The 26,526-nt window shown below is 41.7% G+C and overlaps 1 protein-coding gene across 2 annotated transcripts; it reads right to left on the bottom strand.

Moving 5' to 3' along the window:
- On the bottom strand, window positions 1–26,396 carry gramd2b (GRAM domain containing 2B). 2 transcript variants are annotated; one of them, XM_079638099.1, is made up of 14 exons: window positions 26,204–26,396; window positions 23,813–23,932; window positions 23,305–23,392; window positions 22,410–22,479; window positions 22,216–22,319; window positions 21,448–21,543; window positions 21,293–21,364; window positions 21,152–21,211; window positions 7,164–7,275; window positions 5,528–5,635; window positions 5,110–5,200; window positions 2,342–2,443; window positions 1,550–1,625; window positions 1–1,254 (listed from the first exon to the last, which is right to left on the bottom strand). In XM_079638099.1, exons 1-14 carry the CDS (start codon window positions 26,299–26,301, stop codon window positions 1,207–1,209), a joined length of 1,245 nt encoding a protein of 414 aa, XP_079494225.1. In that variant the 5' UTR covers window positions 26,302–26,396; the 3' UTR covers window positions 1–1,206. The 2 variants fall into 2 exon arrangements, with proteins under 2 accessions (XP_079494225.1, XP_079494224.1); XM_079638098.1 differs by having other exon boundaries at window positions 1,062–1,254; window positions 7,164–7,299; window positions 26,204–26,337.
- Between the last annotated feature and the right edge of the window lie 130 nt (window positions 26,397–26,526).

Genomic DNA, 26,526 nt, shown 5'->3' with positions numbered 1-26,526 from the left:
AACATGAGAAACTGGGGTTTTATACACAACGGGTGATTGATTGGCAAACACACACACCTGGGAACAATCAGGATCGAATCAACAAGAAAAACTACAAAGGACTACAAAACATGGCGCAAAACAGGAAATAACATAAAAGTGCACACAAGACCATCAGTAATGCAGACGCTCTGTCTTTGTTCATATTACACTCTAAAAAATGCTGGGTTGTTTTAACCCAACTTTGGGTCAAATATGGACTAACTCAGCCGTTGGGTTACATTTTATAATTACATTTTTAACCCAACATTTGGGTTTGACCATATTTGACTCAAAATTAGGTTAAAAAAACCCAGTTTCACATGTATCATCTAGACAAATAAAAGCAACAGGGATTTGCTGATGAGTGTGACGTGTGAAATCACTTCAAAACGTAACATTCATAGCATAGACCAACTTTATTCACTTCAAATTAGAATTATACAGTTTTCAGTTACACATTATTTTCAGGTGTCGTTGTTACAGTGTAATTATATATTTAAGTGCTGAGTAATATTAAGCAACTACATGTACTTACTATAGGGTTAGGGTAGTGATTGAGGGTTAGTTGCATGTAATTATGCATCATTTACTGTTATTACTATGGTAACTACATGTAACATATGTAACAAGGACACTGTCAAATAAAGTTACCCAGTTTTCATTCCTCTCTTACTTAAAGATCTGATGAGATTCAGCAAGCGGATTCCCAGCTAACAGGGAACGTTCTGGCAAGGTTATTTACAGACATTATTCCAGTAACGTTAATAGAACGTTTAATAACGTTTGCAAAGTTCAGAGAACATTCAAAAGTAACGTTCCATAATGTTTGAAGAATGATACAATGGAACATTTAAGTTCCTAAAACGTTCACATAACCAGGAAAAACATTTTAAAAACGTTTAAAAACTGTGAGTTTGAACATTCAGACATAAAATTTGTATGGAAACCTTTCTTAGAACGTGTTTTTGTCAGCTGGGCTACTGTACAGTCTATTCAAAGCATCAAATATTCATATCATTTTATCTCATACTCTTTTTTTATATATATATATAGATGATAAAACACCGTCTCGGCTGATGTTTATTTCATGTTTAACTTCATTACTGAGATCAGTTATTCTAATGTACTTATGAAGATGACTTTTTTTTCACAGTAAGAAACATTGAAATCCTGACAGATCTTCCGTCAGACATCAGACACGCTCTCCATCAGCCTCTGCAGGTTCCTGTGAATCTGGAGAAGCATAATTGTGTTAAGAAGAGCTCATAATCAATAATCTCTCATGATCATAATCAAAATGATCAAATGGAATTAACGTTCGTGTGACCAAGAAAGAAACAAATCTATATATTTAAACAACAGGACTTTAGCAAAACGTTTTTAGAACATGTTTTTGTTAGCTGGGATCCTCTAAAACCATTGTGTGATATTATCTTCACAACAAAATCTGTTTAAACCCTGAAAACACTCCTCGTCTCAGTCCTGGTACAAACACATCCGGTTAAGATCTGAGTTCATGAAGACAAACCTTTTCCAGCTTCAGAAGAGTTGCAGAAAGAACCGAGAAGATCTCAGCGGTGTCTCCAGAGGACAGATATTCATCTCTGGAATCATAACCACACGCTCAGCGTTCAGCCTTATGACAATCTGAGCATTTCTATTCCAGATCTAATAATGCACATAACATTGAGCTAATAGTGAAGATAACAAAAATATGTTCTGAAACATTTCCCAAACATTCCCATGAAGTTCTGAAAATTGTTTTGTATCATTCTTTAAACATTATGGGAACAATACTTTTACATGTTCTCTGATGATAATGAAAAAACTCATTCTCATCTAAAACGTTTCAGAAAATCGCACCATAAATGATGTATAAATAATATTTTTATGCTAACGTTTTGAGAACATTATTAAAGATAAGTAACTTTGAACGTTCTGAGAATGTTCCCTGTTAGCTGCGTCTTGACAAAATAACTTAATTCATTTCCATTTTTTAAAATAGCTCACACACTATTTCTCAAACAATGGCTCCTTTTCTCTAAACTCTACACACAAAGCCACAAAACATGAGGAGAATGAGTGTGCCATTTATTTTCTAGATGGAACACAAGATTTGAAATACAGTGTCTACTGTAAAGAACTGTGGGAGTTTCGCTAAAAGTTGTTTTACAAATGCAACCTTAGTGTAAAGCATATAATGTGCGTGCAGTTTTGCAGACTTGGTCTGAAGATTATGAGTGAATTAACTTTTGGTGTGTACGCAATTTTAAAAAACTGCTATGATGAATGAAAGCCATTAAATAATTTTCATCTTTACCTTTTATGGGGAAACTCCATTGACACAAGAGATGTCAGACGTTCCTCAAGAGACACGATCTTAAAGGCCATGTAACAGGAGGACAACAGCAGGACACAAACCCTGAGAGATGAAGAACAGATGAAGCTCAGAGTCTGGACTGATGAATAAACACTGAGATGATCAGACTCACAGAGACAATAAACACTGAGGTGATCAGACTCACAGACAGAATAAACACTGAGATGATCAGACTCACAGAGAGAGAATAAACACTGAGGTGATCAGACTCACAGAGAGAGAATAAACACTGAGATGATCAGACTCACAGATACAGAATAAACACTGAGATGATCAGACTCACAGATACAGAATAAACACTGAGATGATCAGACTCACAGAGACAATAAACACTGAGGTGATCAGACTCACAGAGACAGAATAAACACTGAGATGATCAGACTCACAGAGAGAGAATAAACACTGAGGTGATCAGACTCACAGAGAGAGAATAAACACTGTGATGATCAGACTCACAGAGACAGAATAAACACTGAGATGATCAGACTCACAGAGACAGAATAAACACTGAGATGATCAGACTCACAGAGACAATAAACACTGAGGTGATCAGACTCACAGAGAGAGAATAAACACTGAGATGATCAGACTCACAGAGAGAGAATAAACATTGAGATGATCAGACTCACAGAGAGAGAATAAACACTGAGATGATCAGACTCACAGAGAGAGAATAAACATTGAGATGATCAGACTCACAGAGACAATAAACACTGAGATGATCAGACTCACAGAGAGAGAATAAACACTGAGATGATCAGACTCACAGAGACAATAAACACTGAGGTGATCAGACTCACAGAGACAGAATAAACACTGAGATGATCAGACTCACAGAGAGAGAATAAACACTGTGATGATCAGACTCACAGAGAGAGAATAAACACTGAGGTGATCAGACTCACAGAGAGAGAATAAACATTGAGATGATCAGACTCACAGAGAGAGAATAAACACTGAGGTGATCAGACTCACAGAGAGAGAATAAACACTGTGATGATCAGACTCACAGAGACAGAATAAACACTGAGATGATCAGACTCACAGAGAGAGAATAAACACTGAGATGATCAGACTCACAGATACAGAATAAACACTGAGATGATCAGACTCACAGAGACAATAAACACTGAGGTGATCAGACTCACAGAGACAGAATAAACACTGAGATGATCAGACTCACAGAGAGAGAATAAACACTGTGATGATCAGACTCACAGAGACAGAATAAACACTGAGGTGATCAGACTCACAGAGAGACAATAAACACTGAGGTGATCAGACTCACAGAGAGAGAATAAACACTGAGGTGATCAGACTCACAGAGAGAGAATAAACACTGTGATGATCAGACTCACAGAGACAGAATAAACACTGAGATGATCAGACTCACAGAGAGAGAATAAACACTGAGATGATCAGACTCACAGAGACAGAATAAACACTGAGGTGATCAGACTCACAGAGAGAGAATAAACACTGTGATGATCAGACTCACAGAGAGAGAATAAACACTGTGATGATCAGACTCACAGAGAGAGAATAAACACTGAGATGATCAGACTCACACAGAGACAATAAACACTGAGATGATCAGACTCACAGAGAGAGAATAAACACTGAGATGATCAGACTCACAGAGACAGAATAAACACTGAGATGATCAGACTCACAGAGAGAGAATAAACACTGAGATGATCAGACTCACAGAGAGAGAATAAACACTGAGATGATCAGACTCACAGAGAGAGAATAAACACTGAGATGATCAGACTCACAGAGACAGAATAAACACTGAGATGATCAGACTCACAGAGAGAGAATAAACACTGAGGTGATCAGACTCACAGAGACAGAATAAACACTGAGATGATCAGACTCACAGAGAGAGAATAAACACTGAGATGATCAGACACACAGAGAGAGAATAAACACTGAGATGATCAGACTCACAGAGAGAGAATAAACACTGAGATGATCAGACTCACAGAGACAGAATAAACACTGAGATGATCAGACTCACAGAGAGACAATAAACACTGAGATGATCAGACACACAGAGACAGAATAAACACTGAGATGATCAGACACACAGAGAGAGAATAAACACTGAGATGATCAGACACACAGAGAGAGAATAAACACTGAGATGATCAGACACACAGAGAGACAATAAACACTGAGATGATCAGACTCACAGAGAGAGAATAAACACTGTGATGATCAGACTCACAGAGAGAGAATAAACACTGAGATGATCAGACACACAGAGACAGAATAAACACTGAGATGATCAGACTCACAGAGACAGAATAAACACTGAGATGATCAGACTCACAGAGAGAGAATAAACACTGAGATGATCAGACTCACAGAGAGAGAATAAACACTGAGATGATCAGACTCACAGAGAGAGAATAAACACTGAGATGATCAGACACACAGAGACAGAATAAACACTGAGATGATCAGACACACAGAGACAGAATAAACACTGAGATGATCGAATCAACACTGAGATGATCAGACTCACAGAGAGAGAATAAACACTGAGATGATCAGACTCACAGAGAGAGAATAAACACTGAGATGATCAGACTCACAGAGAGAGAATAAACACTGAGATGATCAGACTCACAGAGAGAGAATAAACACTGAGATGATCAGACTCACAGAGAGAGAATAAACACTGAGATGATCAGACTCACAGAGAGAGATAGATCAACACCAGAGTGTTCAGAGAGAGAGACACCGGCCTCAGCGTCTTCATCAACTCCAACTCTACCGGCCCTGAAGATCCTGAAACACACGACACAAATCACGGAGAGACTCAAAATATGTGTGTGTGTGCGTGAGTGAGTGAGTGAGTGAGTGTGTGTGTTTGTGAGTGAGTGAGTGTGTGTGTTTGTGAGTGAGTGAGTGTGTGTGTTTGTGAGTGAGTGAGTGTGTGTGTTTGTGAGTGTGAGACTGTGTGTGAATGTTTGTGTTTGTGTTTGTGTTTGCGTGTGTGTGTGTGTGTGTGTGTGTGTGTGTGTGTGTGTGTGTGTGTGTGTGTGTGTGTGTGTGTGTGTGTGTGTGTGTGTGTGTGAATGTTTGTGTGCGTGTGTGTGTGCGTGTGTGTTTTACCAGTGTATGGTAAGTTCGTTTTAGGTTCAATTTCTTGTTGCGGTTGAGAATCCAGTTCACAGTCTCGTTTAGTCCCTTCAATAAAAGCTTGGGATCGTTTCGGAAATTCTGTGAGAGAATCACACAGAGACTCTTGTAAAAAAAAAAAGTATTTTTTAAGTGTACAACTAAGTGCACTTAATTATATTGAATGTGCACTTGGAGTGTTCTTTAACACTTAAAAGCATATTTTTTAAAATACTGTCAAACTGTAAATACTGTATATAAAGAGTATGTTTCTAAACAAAAAAAGTGTTTTTTTAAATGTTACATTTTAGTAAAGTACATTTTAAATCATTATGTTTTATAATATTTTGACATGCTTTAAAGAAGTGCACTTATTTTGATGTGTTGACTAACATACTAAAGGAAATCGTGATATAAGGAAGAAAGTCATTTTTTTGCAGTACATTTCAAAGACAGAAGTAATTGTGAAATGACAAAAATATGAACTTAAGTCCTACTGACTGCACTGAATACATTTAAATACATTTAATTGAACTGTAAATAACATGCAATTAAGTGTCTGAAAACATTACATTTAGCTTGCACATAAGTATAGTATTTCTTTACGATGTACTTCTCTTTCACAAGGGGATGTGAATAAAGAGACAATAACACAAGACATCAGGAGTCTCATATATAAAACTGTGTGTAGGATCCTCACTAAAAGTGTCCGTGCGTCCGAAAGCCAAAAATGGCGCCAAACAATATTCAGACTTATAAAAGTGTGTGTACGCCAGAATCTGTGCAAAATTCCCTTTATAACCCCAGTCAGAGGAAGAGTGTGTTCACATGCGTCTCCTCCCCGAAATATCCATATATGAGCTTACAATGCCTCGTTTACTATATCCTCATCTGCATATATATTTGCATATGCATATTCTTCCACGTGACTCCATGTTTAACGGTACAAGACATTAGAAGAATATGAAATACGGATGTGCATCAGATAACAATGAGCTTTCCTGTAGCTCAGTGGTAAGAGCATTGCATTAACAACGCAAGATTGTGGGTTCGATCCCAGGGGATTGCACATACCTATGTATAAATGTATAGGATAATGCAATGTAAGTCGCTTTGGATAAAAGCGTCTGCCAAATGCATAAATGTAAATAACAATGCTAAAAATCATTTACAGTAGTAGCCAATCCTTTCCTTGTTTCAGAATAAATAGTATAAATACAAAGTTTTTCTCAGTCTTTTCCACTGACCAAACAGTATTTTTAATTGCTTTATATTTTTTATGTAAACAAGATAGACCTTATTGTGCATTTTTTATCATTATTTGCATGACAATTTTTCCTCAGATCACGAGTTCTGCTGTTATCATGCGCTGAGCAAACATTAAAACACAGCATGCCTCACCTCAAATATTTCTATTTATTAGAATATAAAAAATGTTTTTTCATGTCATTTAAGTGTTTAACTCCATTAATGAGAATGGCATATTTAATCTAAATGTGTATCAGATGTTAAACTGTTATTGTGATTTGCACGGTATTTATGATTATGACGCATAATGAAGATTTAAAGTGGTTTTCCTTCATCGCTCCCCCAGATCATCATCGGCCTGTGTTGTCACTGGAATACTCACTCTGAGTTTTCCCGAATGCCGGTGACTCTGGACAGTCGGAGCTGCTGCTGTCGTCCACAAGAGCCGTCGGTCCGACCGGAGCGTCCACATCCGACAGATCCGCTGGGAAATCCTGCGCACAGACATCATGCAGCGCCTGAATATCCCGGAGGAAAACGGTCGGATGACGGAATGAACTGAAAGGCCCTATTTTAACGATCTAAACTCATGGTCTAAAGCGCACGGCGCAAGTGCACTTAGGGTGTCCGAATCCACTTCTGCTAGTCGGACAAATGGTCGGCGCTCCCGGCGCTGGTATAAAAGTGTCTCTATTCTCTTAATGAGTAATGAGTGTGTTTTGGGCGTAACGTGCAATAAACCAATCAGAGTCTCTTCTCCCATTCCCTCTAAAAGCCAGTTGCGCTTGCGCTGTGGCGGATTCGGAGGAATTGGCAAGAGGAAAAAACTGAACACGTCTCTAGCGAGGAAACGGATCTGCTTAAGCGCGAGGTTAAAGCTGTGTGTGTGCTGTGTGTGTGCATGTGTGTGTGTGTGTGTGTATGTGTGTGTGTGTGTGTGTGTGAGATTAAAGGTCAAGCAGATCATCAACGGGACAAGCCGGATTCACCATATCTTTATGTACACAATAAAAATCTTCTACATTGTAATCCTTTTATTTTTAATATTTGGGAATGTTTGTGTGCTGTGTGTGTGTGTGTGTGTGTGTGTGTTTGTGTGTGTGTGTGTGTGTGTGTGTGTGTAATAAGCAGAGTGTTGTGCGTTTTGCACCCCCTATAGGCGCATATTACTAATGCGCTCTTTAAATAACAAATAAAAACTGTGCCATTGACTTTAGACCAGGTTTCAGTCGTGCCAGTCTATTTAAATTCCTCAAAATAGCAACACACCAACAATGCGCCTGAACACACACCTGGTTCTCATGTTTCTCTTTTTTGTCTGTTCTGGTTGTTTCTCTTTCCTTCAGTGATTGTTAACAGCAGGTGTTCATCATTTATGCTCAATCATCACTTAATTAATCACTTAAACTCTGATTCAGAGTTAGGCTACGTTTACACGTGGCCGGTTATTTTCATAAACGGACATTTCACCCTCTCCGTTTTCAGAAAAGTATTCGTTTACACGAACCCGTGTATGTGCCGTCAAGAGCATGCCAAACCTATAGGTGGCAGTGTAATGAGAAGCTCAAGCCCACGTTAGCCAATCAGAATCCCGAAAATATAGGTCGCACTTTTGACGCAGTGCAAGTTCTGTCGCATACTGTGACGTCGACTGCCTAAAACTCAGTTTTCTCAGTTTACATGCAAACGTGAAAACAGAGTTCTCTTACGTAGAGTTCTCTCCTACTGCGTCGAATCGACGCTGCGGGAAAGATATTTCTTTGTCGAGATTGAAGCCCAAAAATTAATCCTTAATTTTGTAATATGTAAAACGCTTTTCTGTAGCATACAACCCTAGGCGGAGCAATACAGCTCGCCCATTGGCTGCTCCGCCAGAAAAGCACAGCCTATGCGAGGCCAGTGACGCTGACCAATGAGGGCGCTTCGCGCCCTTCTGCGTCATCTCCCGCCGAAACAGGCGTGGCCTAGGTCTATAAATACCAAGCATAGCTGCTTCCACTCCGATTTTCTTTACTTCACGAAGCTACACGCATCGTTGGACCGGATTCGAGCCACCACAGCCGTCTGACACAGCACCTCAGCAGGACGAGCCCTTACCTGAAGCCGCTGGTCATCGCCGCCTTCAGCCGCCGTTCCCTGCTGCGCTTCTCCGGCGTGGAATATCCTTTCAGTCTTTGTGTGTGTTTTGTGTGTGTGTTCGCCTACTGCGTCACACATTTTTTCCCCAACAAAAGAGCACGAGTGTCTTTTTAAAGATGTCTCGCGTTTCCTGCGGCTCCTGCCGAGCCGCGCTCATCGACGGGGACCACCACGAACTATGTGTTTCCTGCTTGGGCGAGGAACATGCAGCTATCGCTCTCGGTGATGGCGGCTGCCATCACTGCGACATGATGCCAATCGCGACTCTGCGGACTCGCCTGGCATCTTTCGCTGAAGCTGCTCAACCGCCCCCTGTAGCGCCGCGCCGTAAGAAGCGCCGCGCTCAGCGGGTCCCGGAACCTCCCTCCACGAGGAGCTCGCCGCCGCCGCCGCCGCTAGCTCCTCTCAACGTTTCGCTCGAGTCGCTCACCGACGGACAACAGCCGCAGCACGCCGCTTTGTCCGTTATGGAGGACGACCAGCAAGCTGTATCTGAGGGGGATGACGACTGCTGTTCGCTTCTCGCTTCGGAGAGCGAGGGATGGGCGAGCTCTGTGGATCTCCCCTCCCCCGCCGTTCCGGAACGTCGAGGAGGGAAGATCAGCATCGAGACAGAGCTGATGCGTCTGCTCACACAGGCCGTGTCGAGCCTCGGCCTCGAGTGGTCGACGCCCGAACAACCTGCACTCAACCGGCTGGATGGCCGCTTCCTCGCTGGAGACCGCGCTGCGCCCCCCTCCAGACACGCACCATTTCTTCCTGAGCTTCACGAAGAGGTAGCGAAATCGTGGAAGGCGCCTTTTTCAGCCAGAGTGCGTACTTCTGCCTCGCCAGCATTCTCCGTAGTGGACGGTGCTCGAGACAGAGGCTACCACGCTCTCCCTCCGGTCGAGGAGGCCGTAGCGACTCACCTTTGCCCACCCTCTGCTGGACGGCGGGCTAAGGGAGTCCTACCATCGAAAGCTTGCCGCACATCGTCAGCTCTGAACGGCCGCGTGTATTCCGCCGCCGGACAAGCTGCATCGGCGCTGCACACCATGGCGGTGCTCCAAATCCACCAGGCTAACCTCCTCTGCAAGCTAGACGAGGAAGGCCCGGGCGCGATCAGTGTTCCGGACTTACGTAGCGCCACAGACCTAGCTCTTCGCGCTACAAAGTCCGCCGCACACGCCATCGGCAGGATTATGGCCTCAGCTACTGTTTCCGAGAGACATTTGTGGCTGACTCTCTCTGAAATGGCGGAGTCGGAGCGCTCTGCGTTCCTCGACGCTCCCATTTCAACGACGGGCCTCTTCGGATCCTCCGTGAAGGACTTCGCGGACCGATTCGCAGAGGTACAGAAAACTTCGCAGGCCATGAGACATTTTCTGCCAAAGCGCTCCAGTTCCGTAACAGGCCGCCCTAAACAGCCGCCTGCCCGAACTCAGCAGCGCCCCGCGCCCGCCGCACCGGCCCAGCAGCAACAGGCCCGAGAGAGACCACGGTCTCGCTCCGCCGGACGCCGCCCGCCACCGCGTGGTCCTCGGCCCAAGATTTCACTCAAGCCCGAGGCCTCGGCGCCATCCTAGCCCTGCTAGGAAAAAGACGGTGTTCGGGTCCCGCTGCGGCCGGACTTCCACCAAAGATTTTCGCTTGTACAGCCCTAAGTTCCGTGTTTGTACCAGTGTATTTAGCAGCCAACAAACCGGCCGTAAAGCCCGTTTGCCTGCACACAAACGCCGTTTTCACGGCGACCCAGATAAATCTAAAAAAGAGTTTAATTTCTGGTGTTCCGGCCAAGGCCGATGGTGTAATGTGTGTAACTGCAATGCCCACCCAGTGCCCATTCATTCACACAAGCACAGCCCCGTTCAACACAGGGTTTGCACACATAAAATCGGCTCATGCCGATTGTGCTTTGCATGTAGTGAGCGTGCCCACTATCCAGTGCCCACAACCACTACACACTGCACGTTCCGCGGTTTCTGTAAAAACGAAACTAACGAACGGTCAGTCAGTACACAAACACAATGTCCCCGGTGTTATAAATGTGCCCGCCACCAAGCGCCCACGTTTATTCACAAACATATCGAGCCCTACGGGACTCGTCCCGCGCGCTCTCTCTCGACACAGAGAGCCGAGCGCGCGCGGGATGCATACTGTGTTAAACATGCCCCCCGCCTCACACGCCACGGCGTCCATGTCACAGCACACGGTTGCTCTCGTGTCGCCGCCATTTCGCGACCAGGGCCCAGATTACATTCAACCCCTAGTCACACGTGCAGATGCATGGGAAAGACTTCCCGGGGTCTCAGAATGGGTGCTAGAGACTATAAAAAGAGGCTATTCGCTACAGTTTCATCGACGCCCTCCCCGTTTCACGGAGAAAGTCGAAACAACGGTAAAAACAGAAGTAGCACATCTACTTCGAGCCGAAATAGCGAAGCTATTGAGCAAAGGGGCCATAGAGCCTTTATCTCAAGCTCAGAGCGAAGGGGGTCTGTACAGCAGATATTTTCTGGAACCGAAAAAAGACGGGGGTCTCAGACCCATTTTAGATCTCAGGCATCTGAACAAAGCGCTGACAAAGCGAAAGTTCAGAATGCTCACGACCAGAGCCATCCTCGCGCAGGTTCGCCGAGGAGACTGGTTTATGGCAATAGATCTGAAAGACGCGTATTTTCACATACAAATTGCGTCACGTCACAGGCGATTTTTGAGATTCACCTTCGAGGGCCAGGCATATCAGTACACAGTCCTGCCATTCGGCCTGTCTCTAGCACCTCGTACATTTACAGTGTGCATGGACGCGGCGCTGGCACCCCTGAGACTCCGCGGCATTCGAATTCTGAATTATTTGGACGATTGGCTGATTCTAGCTCAATCACCTTCAGAACTCATCCGCCACAAGACCCTAATTCTCGATCACCTCGAGTGCTTGGGTCTGAGAGTCAATTGGGAGAAAAGTTCACTGTTTCCCAGTCAAAGGATCTCCTTTTTAGGACTGGAGCTGAACTCGCTGTCTATGACAGCTCGACTGTCATCACAACGCAGGCGAAATTCCCTGCGGATGGCGAAATCCTTCCGCAGCGGCCACATAGTGCCGCTCAAGAGATTTCAGAAAATGCTAGGCCTCATGGCCGCAGCATCGACAGCTCTACAGTTGGGCCTGCTGCGCATGCGCCCACTGCAGTTCTGGCTAAAAGCGCGTGTACCGCGCCGAGCATGGGTCCACGGTCGTTATCGCCTCAAGGTCAATCAGGAATGCGTTTCAGCCCTGACACCATGGAGAGCGTCAGACTGGTACCGGTCAGGTGTAAGCCTGGGGACTTCTTCGAGCCTGAAGGTGGTGTCCACGGACGCGTCCACCTCAGGCTGGGGAGCACTGCTCGAAGGCAGACCGTTTTTTGGCCAATGGGCAAAACGAGTCGAACTACCGCACATAAACTGCCTAGAAATGATGGCAGTGGACTTAGCGCTGAGGCGCTTCTGTCCTCGGATAAAAGGACACCACGTCCTAGTCCGTTCGGACAACACGTCGGTAGTAGCCTATATAAACCGCCAGGGTGGCGTGAGATCCCGAAACCTTTACAGGCTGACGGAACGCATACTGGTATGGGCCCAGCACAACCTGCGCTCGCTGAGAGCGATCCATGTGCCTGGTCGCCTGAATGTAGGACCAGACAGACTCTCACGGAACAATGTTCCGACAGGAGAATGGTCCCTACACACACAGACAGTGCGTCTGCTGTGGAAAACGTTCGGCAGAGCGGAGATAGACCTGTTTGCAAACCAGGAAAACGCTCACTGCCCGGAATTCTTTTCAAAGAGCACGAACGCGCTCGCCAGAGTCTGGCCCCGCCGTCCGCTCTATGCTTTTCCCCCTGTCTCGCTCCTGCCCCAAGTGCTCGAGCGAATCAGGAAAAGCGGATGCTCAGTGCTTCTTGTAGCACCATACTGGACGAATCAACCCTGGTTCCCAGTCTTGATGCAGCTCAAGAGTACTGCTCCGTGGCCGATCCCGGTGAGGAGGGATCTCCTCTCGCAGGCCAGGGGCTCGATTTTGCATCCTCACCCAGAGCTATGGTCCCTTCATGTGTGGGCCATAAACGGGTACCCGCTAAACTCCCAAGAGGAGTGTTAGACACGATCGAGCAGGCTAGGGCCCCGTCTTCTAGACGGCTCTACGCTTCCAAATGGTCGGTGTTCTCTGACTGGTGTTCAGACCAAGGTCTATCACCTCTTCAGTGCGGTGAAACGGAGGTTCTCTCCTTCCTGCAGGAGCTGTTGGATAAGGGTAGGACCCCATCCACGCTCAAAGTCTATGTGGCAGCCATATCAGCGTTCGTCAATCCGACGCTTGGCCATGCACTGGGCAGAAACGACCTGGTGGTACGTTTCCTTAGAGGAGCCAGAAGGTTAAATCCTCCAAGGCCTCCCTCAGTCCCCGTTTGGGACCTTTCTACAGTGTTGAACGCTATGAAAGGGGCCCCTTTCGAGCCTATTCACTCAGTTGACATGAAGCACCTGTCTCTCAAGACCATGTTTCTTTTGGCTCTCGCTTCAGTGAAGCGTGTGGGGGATCTGCAAGCGCTCTCAGTAAGAGCCTCTTGTATGGAGTTCGGGCCCAACGACTCTATAGTCGTGTTGAAACCGAAGCACGGGTATGTACCTAAGTCCCTCAACACACCGTTCAGGGCTCAGGTCATCTCCCTGTCGGCTCTGCCGGCCTCTGAGGACGGAAATAGCTTTCTTTGCCCGGTCAGGGCATTAAGAGCTTACGTGTCCCGCTCCGCTGTTTTTCGACAGACGGAGCAGCTCTTCGTTTCGTTCAGTGGGCGCTCTAAAGGGCGTGCTGCGACGAAACAGAGCCTATCTCGATGGGTAGTGGATGCCATTGCGCTAGCCTACGCATCTAGAGGTTTGGAATGCCCCCTGGGCATCAGAGCACATTCTACGAGAGGCATGGCCTCGTCGTGGGCTTGGTATAGCGGAATCTCTTTGCATGATATTTGTATGGCGGCAGGCTGGGCCTCCCCGTCTACATTTATAAGGTTCTATAACCTAGAGGTTCCCGCGTTGCAGGCTAAACTGCTCTCGGTCTAAGACCAGGTATAGTGTTCCTGCCCCGCACTGCGGCCCAGGTCACTAATGTTTAAGCATCACTCACCGACAATGTGTCCCATGAGCATGCTATTTACCCCCCCCCCATATATATCTATTATTTACATATATATGTTATTATGCCCCTAGGGGCCCTATTATAAAGGGATGATGCTATCCTAGCCGCTCTCCCTGTATACTCTTGGTGTAGGCTCTGGCATGCCGGGGCGCGTGCGCGCGCCCTCGGGTGTCTGGGTCGGTCCAAGAGCACGCACGGCGTCTTACAGGGGTTCCCGCAGCGTCGATTCGACGCAGTAGGAGAGAACTCTACGTAAGAGAACGTACTCGGTTACTAACGTAACCTCGGTTCTCTCTAGGAGAGGGAACGAGTACTGCGTCTCATGCCGTGCATGCCCACGATGTGTCGCTTCTGTGACAAAAATCGGAGTGGAAGCAGCTATGCTTGGTATTTATAGACCTAGGCCACGCCTGTTTCGGCGGGAGATGACGCAGAAGGGCGCGAAGCGCCCTCATTGGTCAGCGTCACTGGCCTCGCATAGGCTGTGCTTTTCTGGCGGAGCAGCCAATGGGCGAGCTGTATTGCTCCGCCTAGGGTTGTATGCTACAGAAAAGCGTTTTACATATTACAAAATTAAGGATTAATTTTTGGGCTTCAATCTCGACAAAGAAATATCTTTCCCGCAGCGTCGATTCGACGCAGTACTCGTTCCCTCTCCTAGAGAGAACCGAGGTTACGTTAGTAACCGAGTACGTTTTCCAGAATCTCCACTCTGGCCGGAGTTTTTAGAAAGAATCGTTTTCAGAGGAGAGTTCTCCGTTTGCGTGTAAACGAGGGGCACAACCGAAGGGAAATGTCTCCGTTTTTCAAAATAACCATGTGTGTGTAAACGGGGCCTTAGTTTAACACTTTTCAGAGTGGGACCATATGGACCAAGGTTTGCGTTCTTGAGCACCAGGCGCGTTTTCATTACAGATTTAACGCAAAACTTTTGCGTTTTTTTTCTAAATGTTGACAAAAAAACGTTTTCGAATCACGGCGTTTCCATTAACCGATGTTATGCGACTAAAACTATTTTTTCCCTCTCGCGATCAGTCATTCCAACAATCATGGCAACGGATGTAGGTTTACGTATATCCAGCCACTGCACTGGCCATGATTATTAATGTAAGGAGACGTGTGTGTGTGTGTGTGTGTGTGTATCCAATCATTAATGTCGAGGAAAGACTCTTACACTGCGAGCGGCTCATATGAGGAGTTTCTGTGTTTCTCCTCAGTTCTGCTTCGAGGTCGTGATGTGGCGTTTCTGTGAGGTTTAGAATCCAGTATTCCTGTAATTATTTTGTCTTTTATGAGTTTAATAAAGAACTCAGTCTCGTCTTCTGTTCAAACACACCGCGTCCTCTACGTCAGGCGACTGTACATGAGCAAACACTGTTTCCATCGCAGATTTGCGAAATATTTCTTTTTCAAATTGCCTAAAAAAAACTCCTCATGTGAGCGTGAAATTTTTTTGCGATAAATGGGAGTTTTTGTGAAATTGACGTGGAGCGTGTTAAGGGTTTTCTGTTAGAACGGTGTCGTGTTAGCGGCCGCTAAGTTAATCACTAATGATCTTTACAGAGGAGTTTGCCAGCAGGGGAGGCCAAGATGGCGGCGGTGTAGGTGGTAGTGTATTTTTGCTCTTCAGGGAAACGAAGGTGAAGTGGTGATATAACCTATTAATTGAACTGGTGATAACGTGAAAAATTAAGTGAAAAAAGTTATATGAGTCTGTTTTGACTTCTTTATGCATGGGAAAAAGAGGCAAGAAGAAAGTGAAACAAGTTTGGCTTGACACCATGTCTTCCAACGCATCTGACGCAGTTGATCAGTTTGAGAATTCAGCATCGAGTGGTGCTGGTTTTAAACTACAGAAAGATACCGAATCGCAGTGGTTTGACACATGTCCAAATTTTGAGAATGAGGTTGTTGTTGCATCCCTCTCGGATACTCCTCAGAAACCAGCTGCAAAAAAAACTAAACGTGCAGAATCTAGTGGAAACGGAAATGAGGATGTCTTGGCGGCTATTCGTCAGCTTGATTCAAAATTAGAAAAAGCTCTCCAGAAGATTTCAGCGGTTGAAACTACCACAGAGGCAATTTCCAAACAAGTCAAAAGTCTAACATCGACAGTGCAACAGCTTGTTTTGGATGTTGGCGTGCATAAAGAGGCTCTCAATCATCTGGAATCTGAGGTCCATGATCTGAGACAGGAAAACAAATCGCTGAAAGCAAGTGTACAGGAGTGCAGACGTTACAGTTGGCGATGGTTTCTAAAGTTGCACGGCGTTGCGGAAAAAGACAACGAGGATGTCCGAAGTGTGGTTCTCAACATCTTAGGGAAGATTGCACCTGGAATCGGAGACGGGCTCCAGGACAGTGTCGATATCGTTCATCGTCTGGGTCCGAAGCGGGCGGATGGAAAGACCAGATCGATCATAATTCTCTTCTCACAGCGCCGCATTCGTGACATCATTTGGAGTGCTGCTAAAGGTTGCAAGTTTCTAATTAATAATAAACTGCGTCTCTCGGAGCCTCTGTCTCCTGAAGATAGAGCAGCGCGGGACAAGCTGTGGCCTCTCGTGAAGAAGGCCAGGGAGGAGGGCAAGAAGGCAACCTTTCGCAACTCATTTGCTTTGATTGATGGGAAACAAATCTTCTATTCTGATGTCAAGTAAGATAAGCTGCTGCTTGCTCTTGTAACTTTTCTCATACAAAAGTCGAAAAGGTGAATCTGGACTAACATTATAAACTCTTAAATTGTAAACAAATGAAGGTAACTATATTTGTTCTTCTTTACATATTGCTACCTCACTGTTAATCTCCTTAGTTGTTTATCACCTCGACAACGATGTGCTTTATGGGTTATTATCCACCTCTCCCTTTACATTTAGGTAGTTTAGTCTAAAGTTTAAAGTAAGTAATCTTTTTGTTTTTTTTCTCAATTTGTTTGGGGGTTCTTGTTATGGAGTATACGTTTAACTCCTTGTCGGTTGTTACTTTAAATGTTAGAGGTTTGCGGGACAATCTGAAAAGAAAAGCAATTTTTTTGTTTTGTAAAAGAAGTGCAGCTGATCTTATTTTTCTTCAAGAAATTCATTCAGGGGAAACAGATGCTAAATTTTGGAGGACGCAATGGGGAAACTCAATTTTCTTTAGCCATGGCAGCAACCACTCGGCTGGGACTGCTATAATGTTACATCGGTTTAAAGGGACTGTATTAGAAACTTTACGTTCGGATGAAGGTAGATGGGTTTGTGCTGTAATAAAACAAGATAACGCCACTTTTATAGCTTGTTGTGTATATGGATACAACTCGCGTGCATCCAATAGAGTAATGTTCTCTCATCTAGTGGATAAGCTTAAAAGGTTACACACAAAATATAATAATGCTTATTTTATTTTGGGTGGAGATTTTAACGAATGTATGGACGATCACCTGGATAGATACCCCCCTAGACTTGATAGCAGGATGAATAATGATCTAATTTTTTCCCTTTGCTCCGATCTCTCCCTTACTGATGCATGGCGTTTCTTTAATCCTTCTACCAAAGATTTTACCTGGTCCAATAGAAGCTTGTCTCTTAGATCTAGGATTGACTTTTTTCTAATTTCATCTTGTATCCTTAACTATGTAAAAGATGCTTCTCACGTCACTGCCCCCTTATCAGATCATAAATTAATTGCAATAAAATTGAGTGACGTCAATGATAACCCGAGAATGAGGGGCTATTGGAAACTTAATAATGCCTTGTTAAAAGACAAAAAATTTAATGATAGTATCATAAATCTTACCAAAGAATTATTTACCGGATTAACCAGAGATTATAAAACAAATTGGGAGTTTTTTAAATATAAGGCTAGATATATTGCAGTTAAAAGAAGCAAGGAACTTAAAGATATTAAACATAAAACTTATTCTGAGTTGATTAATAGACTTAATGTATTACTAGCTAAAGATAAGATTACAGAAGAAGAAAATTTGGAAATAAAAAAATTAAATCTGGAATTTGACAGAGCTTACTTGGAGTTGGCCAAAGGTGCATATATAAGGTCTCGGGCAAAATGGCTTGAGGAGGGGGAGAAGAATTCTAGCTATTTTCTTTCCCTGGAAAAGAGAAACGGTCAGAGGAAAGCTCTTTCAGCACTTAACATCGATGGAGTTACTTCTAAAGACCCAAAAGAAATATCAGAATTTGTTACCAATTTTTATTGCAATCTTTATACCTCTAAATTTAACTATGACTTATGTGAAAAATTTATTGATATAATTAAACACCGTATTACCATTATTAATCGTGAATATAGTCAAATTTGTGATGCTGATTTGTCAATAGATGAAATTAAGCAAGCTCTCCATTCAATGAAAAAAGGTAAATCCCCTGGTATTGATGGGCTTTCAGTGGAATTCTATCTCCACTTTTGGGAGCTTATTAAATTGCCTTTATTTCATATGTATAAGGAATGCATTAGTCAGGGAGAGATGACCACTACTATGAAACAGGGAGTTATATCGCTTATACCAAAGTCAAGCAAGGACCCTTTACTGATTGACAACTGGCGGCCTATTACTTTGTTAACATTAGATTATAAAATATTAGCCTCTGTTTATGCTAAAAGATTAAGTACTGGTCTAGATCACATTATTTCAGAATCTCAGTCGGGATTCATGAAAGGCCGTCACATATCTAATAATATAAGGTTAGTATTAGATGTGCTGGATTATTCTAATCTAATTAATTCAGATGGTCTCATACTCTTTCTTGACTTTCACAAAGCTTTTGATTCTGTAGAACACAAATTTCTTTTCCGCACTCTAGAATTGTTTGGATTTGGTAAATCATTCATTGATATTGTAACCATGTTTTACAGAGATATCAACAGCTCAGTGATCGTCAACTTTGACACGTCCAAAAGGTTTGACATCCATCGTGGTGTCAGACAGGGCTGTCCAATCTCCCCGTTTTTATTTCTTTTAGCCACAGAATTACTTTGTCTAAGAATTAACCAAAAGGAGAGTTTGGTAGGAATTACTATATTTGATAGGGAGTTTAAAATTGCACAGCTAGCCGACGACACCACACTATTTTTGGAGGATAAAAAACAGTTACCTAATGCTCTGGAAATGGTGGATCAATTCTCATATGCCTCGGGTCTAAAACTCAATATTTCGAAATGTGAAATTATCTCAATTCATGATACAGATGAGACATCATTGGAAGGTATCCCAGTTAAAAGCAGTGTAAAATATCTAGGTATTCATATCACTAAAAATCCAGTTACCAGACATCATTTAAACTTTGCTGATAAAATGATAAAAACTAAAAACATCTTCAACATCTGGCTTCAGAGAGATCTTTCATTATACGGTAGAGTTCTTTTATCTAAGGTGGAAGGGCTCTCTCGCTTTGTATACCCTGCTCTCTCTCTGTTTATCAATGATAAAGCTATAAAGGATATTAACAAAATATTTTTGGATTTCATTTGGAAAAATAGGCCTCACAAATTAAAAAAAGAAGTACTCTCTAATTCCAGAGGTGAAGGTGGCCTTGACTTTTTGGATTTTGCTGATACTATAAACACCTTTAAAGTAAACTGGCTGAAAAGATGTCTTGTGAACCCGGTGTCGTTATGGTTTTTCATTCCTAATAATATCTTCAACAAACTTGGTGGCCTGTCCTTCCTATTAAAGTGTAACTTTTTGCCTGGCAAGTTACCCATTTCCTTATCAAACTTTCATCAACAATGCCTTCTATCGTGGAAATTGTGTTTTGTCCATAGCTTTTCTCCCCACAAAGTTCTCCTTTGGAACAACGCGGATATAACCGTCAGGAAAAAGTCTCTCTTTTTTCCTAGATGGTTCAACAATAACTTTAATTGCATTCTATCTGTCTTTGATGATTTTGGTCATATTCTAACTTACAAGCAATTTTTGAATTTCCATAATTTTCCTGTTCCACCAAAAGAATATAATACATTGATAAAAGCTATCCCAGCTGGCTTAATCCAGTTAATTAAAAATCATCTTAGCTTCAATAAAGTTAACAGTGTTTATCCAGCCTTACGCTTGGGCGGTATTGACTTTTTGGATCGTAAATGCAACAACAGACATATTCGCACAATTTTTCAAATGAAGAGAAAGATTACTCCAAGGGGTAAATTCTATTGGGGATCCCTTGTAACAAACGTAAATTGGAAAAAGGCCTGGCTTTTGCCTTCTAAATTTTGTGTATCCAACAAAGTTAAGGAAATTCATTATAAAATCCTTCATAAAATCTATCCTGTTAACTTATCCATCTCTAAATATTTTGATATTGATGAAACTTGCTCTTTTTGTGGTTTTGTTGAAGAATCAGCCGCCCATTTATTTTGTAATTGTAATGTAACCAATAGATTTTGGGTTGAATTAAGCTCTCTTCTTTTTAGCCCTACAAATGTGACCCATACCTTCACTCTCAAAGAGGTTATCTTTTATTATGAAAACCCGAAGTTGCGGTCCCTTGAATATATTGTCAATTTCTTTATCTTGTATGCAAAATTCTTCATCCACAAGCAAAAATGGCTCAAGTCTCCTTTAAGTTTTCCTCTTTTTCTTGCTGAACTTAACTCTTTTATTTCATCCCTTAAACTTATAAATAACAAAAAAAGTGCAAAATTTTTGATGCATTATGATGATTTATTCAAAGATATGATTTAACATTATTATTGTTATGCTTTTCTTTTCTTTTTTTTTGTATATGTATATTTACATAATTTGATGTATGCAAATCCAAGATATTCATGTTTTCTGTAGTGTATCATTGTTTGTTCATTGTAAATGATACATCCTTGCTTAACATCCCTGAGCTTGTTGTTATGTAAAAGTTTGCAATAAAAAAAAAAAAAAAAAAAAAAAAAAAAAAAACTAATGATCTTTACAACGGAAGTGAATCAATCAAAACTAACTTTATCTGGACAATAACTTTATTCTAGATCTGCTGTAAAGCCTGAACACTGTTACTGTAATCTCCTGTGATCTCTGGAAAGCTGCTGTGTGTGTGTTGTTAAAGCGCTGTATAGATGAAGCTGATTGGCCCGAAAGGTCTTACCGTGGCCAGGGACGCCGGATCCGCTCTCAGGATGTTCTGACTGATTCCAGGACTGTTCTCCTGCAGACGGACCACATTTATTCATCAGAAACTGTACGATTCAGCTGAACTCAATTAAATGTGTGTGACGGAAGAACTTACAACCAATTGAGGGCACACAGACATCAAGACTTTGAAAGTCGTGTCTCGAGACAGAAACGAAACAAACACATGCTGGAAAAATCACAATAACAGTGATTATTACCCATAAGCGCCACAATCCCCAGCAGATTCACATGAAAGCCAAACACTGTTACCCGCTCGTGTGCTGAGGAGATCACCAGTGCGTTCGGCACCAAGATGGCCGTCTTCGTCTTCTTGATGACGGTCACCGAAGCCACTGGGATTGCAATCTGAAGAAAAAAACAAAATGATGAATAACAACTAAAAAAAAAATGCTTTAAGAACATTAAGCTGACGTTCCCATTATATATGTATAAATAATGCTTTTTTTGTTTATTAAAGACCTTCAAGCTAACTTTCTATCGACGTATAGAAGAACGTTTGATCATAACTTTACAGAACGTTCTGAGAACATCCCCTGTTCGCTGAGATATAATATAAAATACTCTAAAGTCAAAGTTTGGGGTCAGTAAAAGTTTTTTAAAATAAATGAATACTTTTATTCATCAGGGACACGTTAAATTGCTCAAAAGTGACAGTAAAGACATTTTTAATGTTGCAAAAGATTCTATTTAAAATATACACTGTTCTTTTGAACTTTCTATTCATCAAAAAATCCTAAAAAAATCAAATATATCACAAAAATATGAACATTTATAATAATAATAAATATTTCTTGATCTGGAGGATCATGTGACACTGAAGACTGGAGTAATGATGATAAACTCAGCTTTGATCACAGGAATAAATTACACTTTACTGTATATTCACATAGAGAACTGATGATCTACATTATAATAATATTTCACTGTTTTCTATATTTTAGATCAAATAAATGCAGCTTCGGTGAGCAGAAGAGACTTCCTGACCTCAAACTTCTGACCGCTATGTTCAGGTTTTACCTTAGTGTCTTTTCCGAACACTTTGGAATGGAAACAGATCCAGTTTTGGGACACGAAGAGCCTGCCCTGGTACAGCATGTCCTTCTGCAGGGCGCATGTGTAACCTGGACGCAGCAATACACTCATCAAAGCTGCGCTGTGTGTTCATTAAACGTGAAATAATCATCAATAATCATCAAACTGAGAATACGTACTCTGTCTCAGATGTTCATCTTCACTTATGTCTTTAAACACTTTGTGGTACTGGGAATTAGTGCGCAGAGACTGAAACACAACACACACGATTAAACCAGGGAACTTAGGGTTCATGAGTCAGTTTTAAAGAACCATGTATGCCAAAAAGCCTCTATATAAGGAGAAATATTGCATAATATATTCATGTTTAACAGGCTATTTTAATATTTTTTTTTCTAGAGATGAAGTATGTTTATGAGCTGCTTAATTCATAAAATTAAATGAAAAACAAAAATTAATAAAAAACTAAACGCAATAATCAAAAATAAATCCATAAAATGATCCCATGATGGAATCTACAGTATATGTGAGCCTGGACTACAAAACCAGTCACATGGGTCAATTTTTGAAATTGAGATGTATATATAATCTGAAATCTGAATAAATAATCTCTCCATTGATGTGTGGTGTGTTAGGATAGGACAATATTTGGTCGAGACACAACTATTGAAAATCTGGAATCTGAGGAGCAAAAAAATGTAAACATTGAGAAAATCTCCTTTAAAGTTGTGCATTTATGTTCACGATTGTGCTGCATTCACTCACAGAAATACATGTTTTATATATTTACTAAATATCTTCATGGAACATGATCTTAATATCCTCATGATTTTTGGCATAAAAGAAAAATGGATAATTTTGACCCATACGATGTATAGTTGCTATTGCCACAGATATACCCGTGCGGCTTCAGACTGGGTTTGTGCTCCAGGGTCACGTGTGTGAAGCGCCTGACAGAACCTTTAAGGTTATATAGAACCTTTTCTTGTGGATTGAAAATCACAGTTAATATTGTAAATAAAATCTCCTGTTTGTTGTCCAGGTAAACACTGATCGAGAAACACTGAGACGCACATGACAGGACTGCGGTTTTCTGCGTTCACACTTGGATTCAGAGTCACTCTGGACTTGCAGAAGAAGTGAAGGATCAAGTGTTTTGGATCTGAATCAAGAGAAGCACAGGAATACATCTGGAGTGAACCTGCTGTGTGAACACATTAGACTGAATAAAACCATTTACACAAGTTATATTTTGTTTTCCAGCACAAATATCTAAACATTCAAGAAATCAATCCTGCTTGATGAATTTTTTTTTTAAATGAAGTGAGTTTGTGCTTAAAACAAGAACAAATATAAGCCAATGGAGTCAGAAAAACAAAATCGTAATTCAAACAGAAAATAATTTCTTTCTGACCCCATTTGTTCTTGTTTTAAACATAAATCCGCTAAATTTTGATGCATTTTTCATTAGACAAGACTTAATATCTTCAGTAATTTTGCTTCTTCTCCAGTAAATGTCTCTTGATTTAAGAATGTTTCGATATTTGTGCTGGAAACCGAGAAGAAGAAGAGCATCTCTAACCTCACGAGGGTTGGTTTTCTTCTCCTGGCAGAGACATCAGCTTCAGCGTCCAGCGAGATGAAGGCGTCAGGCCTCGTCATTTTGTGTCCGTCCTCCTGGTCTCCGTTCTCAGCATACTGACTGTGGAAACATATACATGCAAACACATAAATGCATTTAGTCAAACACGAGTTTACAGCAGATGAAGTACAACAGGACATCTCATGTTACCTTAACCAGTTCAGCCGGCAGAGATCCTCTGATAATCCTCCAAGCTTTAAACATCTTCTAGTAAAATCTCATTTTCTAGTGTATCCATTTCTTGAGTTAATTTATCCAGAATGTTTTACTAGAGAAACTGCTCTAGCTGTGTCCACTGCATGTGCGTCACGCGTTATTGAACCCGACCCGTCTCTCCTCGACACTCGAGAACATTCATGCTGTGGTTTAGTGTTACAGAAATAAGAGTCTTTCAGCAAAACTCAGTCTGATGGAGTAAAGCTCGTGAAGATGAAGATGTTTCATTCAGGAATGTGTTCAGAGCAGCTCTTCACTCGTGAAATAAAGCTTCCAAAGAGTGTTTTTCACAGTGTTTTTCTGTGCAGTTTTTGAACCTTTCAGTGATCAGTTTTTAAAAGAACCATTTGTTCTTATAGAGTGAAGAACATTTTAATAATCTGAAGACCATGATGAGGGAGAGCTGTACGGGATCTGAGGAAAAGTCTAAAAAGCAGTGTAAAAAAAAAATACAAAAATAAAAACTAAGAATTCAAATATAAGATATTATAAGTAAATAAATAAATTACCAGTCTAACCAAAGTATGTAGATTTACTCTTATTACTTGATAATTCCCACTAAACACTGGATGTCGGATAGACGTGCAGATCATGTCTATATTGGGTCCGTCGGTCCATGACCAATTCTGGACATCTATTCAACGTCCAAACTAGGTCCACAATTTGGACGTCCAACCATGACCCAACTTGGACGTCATATTGACATTCAACATTTGACCTTTGAAATGGGTCATTTTTTGGACGTCATTTGGACGTCTATGACAGGTGCAGGAAATTTACATGATTAATATATAATATTTTTTATTTATAAATATCATGAAGCCCTCAACAACATTGTTGTTATCAACATGATTAATACATATGAATACAGATTATTAATAATTATTTAAGATCGTTTTCCAAAAACTCCATGTGATTGTCTCAGCACCAGCTGATAACTGGAGACGCAGTTTAATATAGTTTTCCTGTGGCTCAACCAGTAGAGCGCTGGTGCTTGCAACGCAAGATCATGGGTTCGATTCCCAGGGAAAGCAAGAACTGATAGGAATATAAATGTGTAATGCAATGTAAGTCACTTTGGATAAAATGCATAAATGTAAATACAATGGTTCAGAAAACACGTCCTCCACCCTTTTGAAACATGGGACTACAGTTATAGAAGTTGTATAAAAACAACGTAAAATGTGTCTAAATTTGATGTTGAGAAAACGTCCACAAACGACCACATTTGGACTATAAATAACCCTTACACGGAGGTCCCACGGATGTCAACATTAGATGTGCGGTAGATGTAAAAAAAAAAGACGTCGTCTGGCGTTACAAAACAACCCCGTCAGTGACCGAAACTGGACGTCCAAAAATGTCATAGAAAAGACGTCCCTCCGACGCCACATTGGACAGTGGGTTCGGATTGTGTTCAAAAACGACAAACTTCTACCGTAGCTCTCCTCATCTCTGAGAAAACCTCAGACTGAAATATACATGGATCTATTAATGTCTGAAATTAGCAGAGTTGGGAGTATCGCATTAGTGGTAACATAACGTAATCAGATTACTTTTTGATGTAACAAGTAATTAATTACAAGTGATGTACATTAGATAATCAGATTATTTTTTAACATAGGATTAATTGGGTCTTTATGAATTAAAATATATGCCTTTCAAGTGTCCGCATGAGGATGATCATATCTTGGATCGCTGATCTAAAGAACATTTTTCCACTACAAAGAATCTTTTGTGCATTTAAAAGCTTCCAAGTTTCCAAGGCTCTTCATGGAACCAGCAATGCCAGTAAATAACCTTTATGTCTAAGAGTGTCAGTGTGTGTTTGTTTTTAATCTTCAGCTTTACTCTGAATGATTCTGTCTGTTCAGTTCACCCTCATGTTCAGTGTTTGCCAATACAGACACAAGACAAAGTCCTTCTGCTCACATAAAGTCAACAACTCTCTGTTCCATAATCCATGACATTTCACAATAATAGCAAATATGAACATTTAAAAATGAATTTGGATGCATATAGCACACAAAACAACATCATGCATCATTCATGAGCATAATATAATGATCATGCATTTTGCGTAATTCTGTAAAGAGAGAAGATGCATGATCGTACCGTGGCGTCACACACTCGTTCATCTGCTGATGTGGAGGAACGGAGCACATCGGTCGACATGCATCGCTTCTGAGCATCGAGTCTTCATGTTTCTCCATCAGGATCTGAGCTTCTGCCGGAGGAGCTTCTGACCCACAAACTGCTCATAGTTAATCAGTAATCCACTGTTTTGCTGACCAATGCAGATTTAAAGCTGAACAGAAAACACACCGTGGGCAAAAGATGATTAAATACCATCCTACATTTGGGGGAAAAGGGACTTAACAAATGTAAAAAGCTGTAAAGTCACACTGTAAAATAAAATAAAAGTTGCTGCCTTAAAT

This window comes from Phoxinus phoxinus, assembly GCF_949152265.1.
Source record: "Phoxinus phoxinus genome assembly, chromosome: 15".
Lineage (NCBI taxonomy): Eukaryota > Metazoa > Chordata > Actinopteri > Cypriniformes > Leuciscidae > Phoxinus > Phoxinus phoxinus.
The sequence above is the reverse complement of the archived record's forward strand: the minus strand, read 5'-3'. Positions and strand labels throughout refer to the sequence as shown.

What these genes read in the sequence shown, in the direction of transcription:
- gramd2b (XM_079638098.1), bottom strand. Translation starts at nt 26,301, where the DNA reads ATGGAGAAACATGAAGACTCGATGCTCAGAAGCGATGCATGTCGACCG. An exon ending in AGAAAACCAACCCTCGTGAG is followed by an intron (nt 23,393 to 23,812) that starts GTTAGAGATGCT and finishes CTCTTGATTCAG; the next exon opens with ATCCAAAACACTTGATCCTT. An exon ending in AGATGAACATCTGAGACAGA is followed by an intron (nt 22,320 to 22,409) that starts GTACGTATTCTC and finishes TGCTGCGTCCAG; the next exon opens with GTTACACATGCGCCCTGCAG.